The 6,000-nt window shown below is 39.1% G+C and overlaps 1 protein-coding gene across 1 annotated transcript in view; it reads right to left on the bottom strand.

Annotated features, from left to right (window-relative positions):
- Positions 1–6,000, bottom strand: part of LOC110466688 (xanthine dehydrogenase-like) — an 80,387-nt gene that overhangs the window by 41,367 nt on the left and 33,020 nt on the right. The window contains exons 23-24 of the mRNA XM_021523371.1: positions 4,519–4,597; positions 916–1,030 (exon numbers count right to left, since the gene is read on the bottom strand). Of these exons, the coding sequence (XP_021379046.1) occupies positions 916–1,030; positions 4,519–4,597 (194 nt within the window). The remainder of the gene's footprint in view (positions 1–915; positions 1,031–4,518; positions 4,598–6,000) is intronic.

Genomic DNA, 6,000 nt, shown 5'->3' on the forward strand with positions numbered 1-6,000 from the left:
TTTGATAAAATAGATAATGTTATATCATAGCATTTGTCAATAGAGTTATTTCCCTTTTACTATGTTATGTATGCAAGTATGTGAGATATGTGAGGTTGCATGTAACATTTATATGTTGTATTTGTTTTGTCAACAGGGTTTTTAATGGAATAATAAACGTATACAAACAGATCTATTGTGATGATTGTGAACCCTGGTAACAGTAGGAATGGATGAACATGAGGTAATGAGAGTTCACGAGAGTTCACCTCAGGGAATTTTCATCCAAGAAGAACATTTGGTTCTAACGTATCTTGGTCTGAAGAAGATCTTTGAACTTTTAGCCAATTTGACTCTAGGGCCCAGTCTCACCATGTAATGCCTCCACTTGGAGTCCAACCCAGGACTACAGAATACATGTACGTTTATTCTAGCGCTCCATCTAAAATGGTAGTTCCAACTTCACAGAACAGTATCAAGCAACTAGCTGTAGATTATTCACTACTGGGACAGTTTGGTCAAAATTGGTTAAGAAATGAAGTCACATAGTCACGTGAGCACACTGAATTGGTTAACAATTTGCTAAAAATAGCAATAGTGACATTGGCCTCAATCTAGAACCCATAAAATATGAACTCATCTGAGACATACTCAAAGTTGACCTCAAAAATGAAGTCCCTAGGGGGTTATGACAATGAATCAGGACACCAGGGGGTTATGACAATGAATCAGGACAGAAATATTAAGTGTGCCCCCCCCCCCCTCAAAATCATCAGATTGAATGGGCAGTTAACTATCAATAGTCCTTGTGTGTACTAATTAAGGTTTTATTCACTGCCCAGGTGTTATTGTAAAAATGTTCAGTCTTAAATATCAGGCTCTACATTTGAACATTGTAGAATGAGATGTATACACTGTGCTAAAATGTTGACTTACCATTGTCAGCAAATAGTGTTACCACTGGTAGTGCATGGTCCGATGGGAGGTATCCACAATCAGCGTAATATGTTATCTTCACTCCATTCAGGACACCAGTGTCAGAACAGCCCACCTATAATGTGGAGCAATCACTCACAGTAAGGTATCAGATCATCCTAGCAACAATGTGGAACAATCACTCACAGTAAAGTATCAGAACATCCAACCAACAATGTGGAGCAATCACTCACAGTAATGTATCAGAACATCCTACCAACAATGTGAAGCAATCACTCACAGTAAAGTATCAGAGCATCCTACCAACAATGTGGCGCAATCACTCACAGTAAAGTATCAGAACACAGTAAGGTATCAGAACAGCCCACCTATAATGTGGAGCAATCACGCACAGTAAAGTATCAGAACATCCTACCAGCAATGTGGAGCAATCACTCACAGTAAAGTATCATAACATCCTACCAACAATGTGGAGCAATCCCTCACAGTAAAGTATCAGAACATCCTACCACCAATGTGGAGCAATCACTCACAGTAAAATGTCAGAATATCCTACCAACAATGTGGAGCAATCACACACAGTAAGGTATCAGATCATCCTACCAACAATGTGGAACAATCACTCACAGAAAGGTATCAGAACAGCCCACCTACAATGTGGAGCAATCACTCACAGTAAGGTATCAGATCATCCTACCAACAATGTGGAACAATCACTCACAGCAAGGTATCAGAACAGCCCACCTACAATGTGGAGCAATATGGAGCAATCACTCACAGAAAGGTATCAGAACAGCCCACCTACAATGTGGAGCAATATGGAGCAATCACTCACAGTAAGGTATCAGATCATCCTAGCAACAATGTGGAACAATCACTCACAGTAAGGCATCAGAACAGCCCACCTACAATGTGGAGCAATCACTCACAGTAAGGTATCAGAACATCCTTTCAACAATGTGGAGCAATCACTCACAGTAATGTATCAGAACATCCTACCAACAATGTGGATCAATCACTCACAGTAAAGTATCAGAACAGCCCATCTATAATGTGGAGCAATCACTCACAGTGAGGTATCAGAACATCCTACCAACAATGCGGAGCAATCACTCACAGTAAGGTATCAGATCATCCTACCAACAATTGGGAACAATCACTCACAGTAAGGTATCAGAAGAGCCCACCTACAATGTGGAGCAATATGGAGCAATCACTCACAGTAAGGTATCAGAGCATCCTACCAACAATGTGTGACTTACCATTGTCAGCAAATAGTGTTACCACTGGTAGTGCATGGTCCGATGGGAGGCATCCACAATCAGCGTAATATGTTATCTTCCCTCCATTCAGGACACCAGTGTCAGAACAGCCCACCTATAATGTGGAGCAATCAATCACAGTAAGGTATCAGAACATCCTACCAACAATGCGGAGCAATCACTCACAGTAAGGTATCAGATCATCCTACCAACAATGTGGAACAATCACTCACAGAAAGGTATCAGAACAGCCCACCTACAATGTGGAGCAATATGGAGCAATCACTCACAGAAAGGTATCAGAACAGCCCACCTACAATGTGGAGCAATCACTCACAGTAAGGTATCAGATCATCCTAGCAACAATGTGGAACAATCACTCACAGTAAAGTATCAGAACAGCCCATCTATAATGTGGAGCAATCACTCACAGTAAGGTATCAGATCATCCTAGCAACAATGTGGAACAATCACTCACAGTTGTGGAGCAATCACTCACAGTAAAGTATCATAACATCCTACCAACAATGTGGAGCAATCACACACAGTAAGGTATCAGATCATCCTACCAACAATTGGGAACAATCACTCACAGTAAGGTATCAGAACGGCCCACCTATAATGTGGATCAATCACTCACAGTAAAGTATCAGAACACAGTAAGGTATCAGAACAGCCCACCTAAAATGTGTAGCAACCACCCACAAAAAAGTATCAGAACATCCTACCAACAATGGGGAGCAATCACTCACAGTAAGGTATCAGAAATCAGCGTAATATGTTATCTTCACTCCATTCAGGACACCAGTTTCAGAACAGCCCACCTATAATGTGGAGCAATCACTCACAGTAAGGTATCAGATCATCCTACCAACAATGTGGAACAATCACTCACAGTAAGGTATCAGAACAGCCCACCTACAATGTGGAGCAATATGGAGCAATCACTCACAGTAAGGTATCAGAACAGCCCACCTATAATGTGGAGCAATCACTCACAGTAAGGTATCAGAACATCCTACCTGCAATGTGGAGCAATCACTCACAGTAAAGTATAAGAACATCCTACCAACAATGTGGAGCAATCACCCACAGTAAAGTATCAGAACATCCTACCAACAATGAGGAGCAATCACTCACAGTAAAGTATCAGAACATCCTACCAACAATGTGGAGCAATCACTCACAGTGAAGTATCAGAGTAACCTACCAACAATGTGGAGCAATCACTAATACAGTAAAGTATCAGAACCTCCTACCAACAATGTGGTGCAATCACTCACAGTAAACTATCACAACATCCTACCAACAATGCGGAGCAATCACTAATACAGTAAGGTATCAGAACATCCCACCAACAATGTGGAGCAATCTCTCACAGTAAAGTATCATAACATCCTACCAACAATTTGGAGCAATCACTCACAGTAGAGAGTCAGAAAATACTACCAACAATGCGGAGCAATCACTAATACAGTAAGGTATCAGAACATCCCACCAACAATGTGGAGCAATCCCTCACAGTAAAGTATCAGAACATCCTACCAACAATGTGGAGCAATCACTCACAGTAGAGTGTCAGAACATCCTACCAACAATGCGGAGCAATCACTAATACAGTAGGTGATCACCCTACCTACAATTTGGAAGTAAGATTCTATCTTTACACAAATCAGGATATAAGATGTTTCCTTAACACAAATCGAAATACAAGACTCTATCATCGCACAAATATGATTTGATTTCATTCAGTGGATCTTTTTCAACTTGTATCCTGATGGCAAACTCTATGACGATATTCTCCATCAGGTATAAGAATCTAAATGAACTGTTTATATGAAAGTAACCTGTAGTTGATTTTCAGAAAGTGACTCCTGCAGCTAATAATTTGGGGAAATTAAATGAATGTCGTAAAATGAGATAAAGAGACCAAACACAATGTGGTTTACTACACATGGAATTCTATTACCTAGTAGTTTGCCATATATGGAAATCTTTTACTTACCTGGTAGTTTGTCATATATGGAAATCTATTACCTACCTGGTAGTTTGTCATATATGGAAATCTATTACCTACCTAGTAGTTTGTCATATATGGAAATCTATTACCTACCTGGTAGTTTGTCATATATGGAAACCTTTTACTTACCTAGCTGGTAGTTTGTCATATATATGGAAACCTTTTACTTACCTGGTAGTTTGCCATATATGGAAATCTTTTACCAACCTGGTAGTTTGTCATATATGGAAATCTATTACCTACCTAGCTGGTAGTTTGTCATATATATGGAAACCTTTTACTTACCTGGTAGTTTGCCATATATGGAAATCTTTTACTTACCTGGTAGTTTGCCATATATGGAAATCTTTTACCTATGGTTTCCATGTTTGTATGAAACTCCATGTTCATCCTTACAGGTCTGCAATATAAAAACAACAGTAAACACAATGTCTTAATATCACAAGCTTTCAATACAAGTAGAGACCTATATATAACAGACCAACCTTATCTGACTGATATATTTATGTAACATGCTGTACTCATTAAGGTGCATTAGCATCTGAAATTGTGCGATCGACTCGCTGCTTTACTTACTCCATTACTGACCTAAACACAAAAAAGTCTGGACATATGGATGTAACAGGGTATTAAACTACATGCCCTGCACCAATTCATTATGGGTCATAAAATTGACAGTTAACATCCTGCTTTAATACTACTGCCTATAGTCTTTACTGTTTTGTATCTTTCAAGTCGTCCAAGGGTGGCGAATTGAATAGGTCTTATTCAAGTTTAATGGTTGGTGAAATGAATAGGTCTTATTCAAGTTTAATGGTTGGTGAAATGAATAGGTCTTATTCAAGTTAAATGGTTGGTGAATTTAATAGGTATTACTCAAGTTAAATGTTTGGTGAATTGAGTTGGTGTTTTTCAAGTTGAATGATTGGTGAATTGAATAGGTCCTATTTAGGAGTGTTAAATTCAGTTGGTTAGAAAAACATCAATCATGAAATTTCTAAACATTTTCTATGGGTTGGTAAATTTTGATTGTAGAAAGGTTTATGTAGCACAGCCAGTGACATGTTTCTGTGCGACATTCTGATGAGTTTTATGTTATGTACCCTGTCACCTTCATCAGACAAATGACCAGTGAAGCGTATGTACACAGAAGTGTAAAATAGGTATGGGGTGGGAATATAAAGTAGGTATGGGGTGGGAATATAAAATAGGTATGGGGAGGTAATATAAAATAGGTATGGGGTGGTAATATAAAATAGGTATGGGGTGGTAATATAAAATAGGTATGGGTTGTTAATATTAAATAGGTATGGGGTGGTAATATAAAATAGGTATGGGTGGTAATATAAAATAGGTGTGGGGTGGTAATATAAAATAGGTATGGGGTGGTAATATAAAATAGGTATGGGGTGGTAATATAAAATAGGTATGGGGTGGGAATATAAAATAGGTATGGGGTGGTAATATAAAATAGGTATGGGGTGGTAATACAAGAGGCCCAGAGGGCCTGTATCGCTCACCTGGATACCTAAGCAATCATGGCAAACTATTCTCCAAATGAGATCAAGGGAATATGCCAGACCCCAAGGCCAATCCTTGTAGCATAGCTATATTAGATTGTTCATGCCCAGCAATTTTATGTATGGTTATGGGGTGGGGATCTCAACTGTTTCCAAGCTTTGACTCAGAAACTAGGTCCCTAGAGTTGTGGCCAGACCCCAGGATTGATTCTAATATCGTGACTGCATTTGTCTCTTTTTGCCAAGCATTTGTATATATAGTTTTGGGGTGGGGATCTCAACC

This window comes from Mizuhopecten yessoensis, unplaced genomic scaffold (genome assembly GCF_002113885.1).
Source record: "Mizuhopecten yessoensis strain PY_sf001 unplaced genomic scaffold, ASM211388v2 scaffold1689, whole genome shotgun sequence".
Taxonomy (NCBI): Eukaryota; Metazoa; Mollusca; class Bivalvia; order Pectinida; family Pectinidae; genus Mizuhopecten; species Mizuhopecten yessoensis.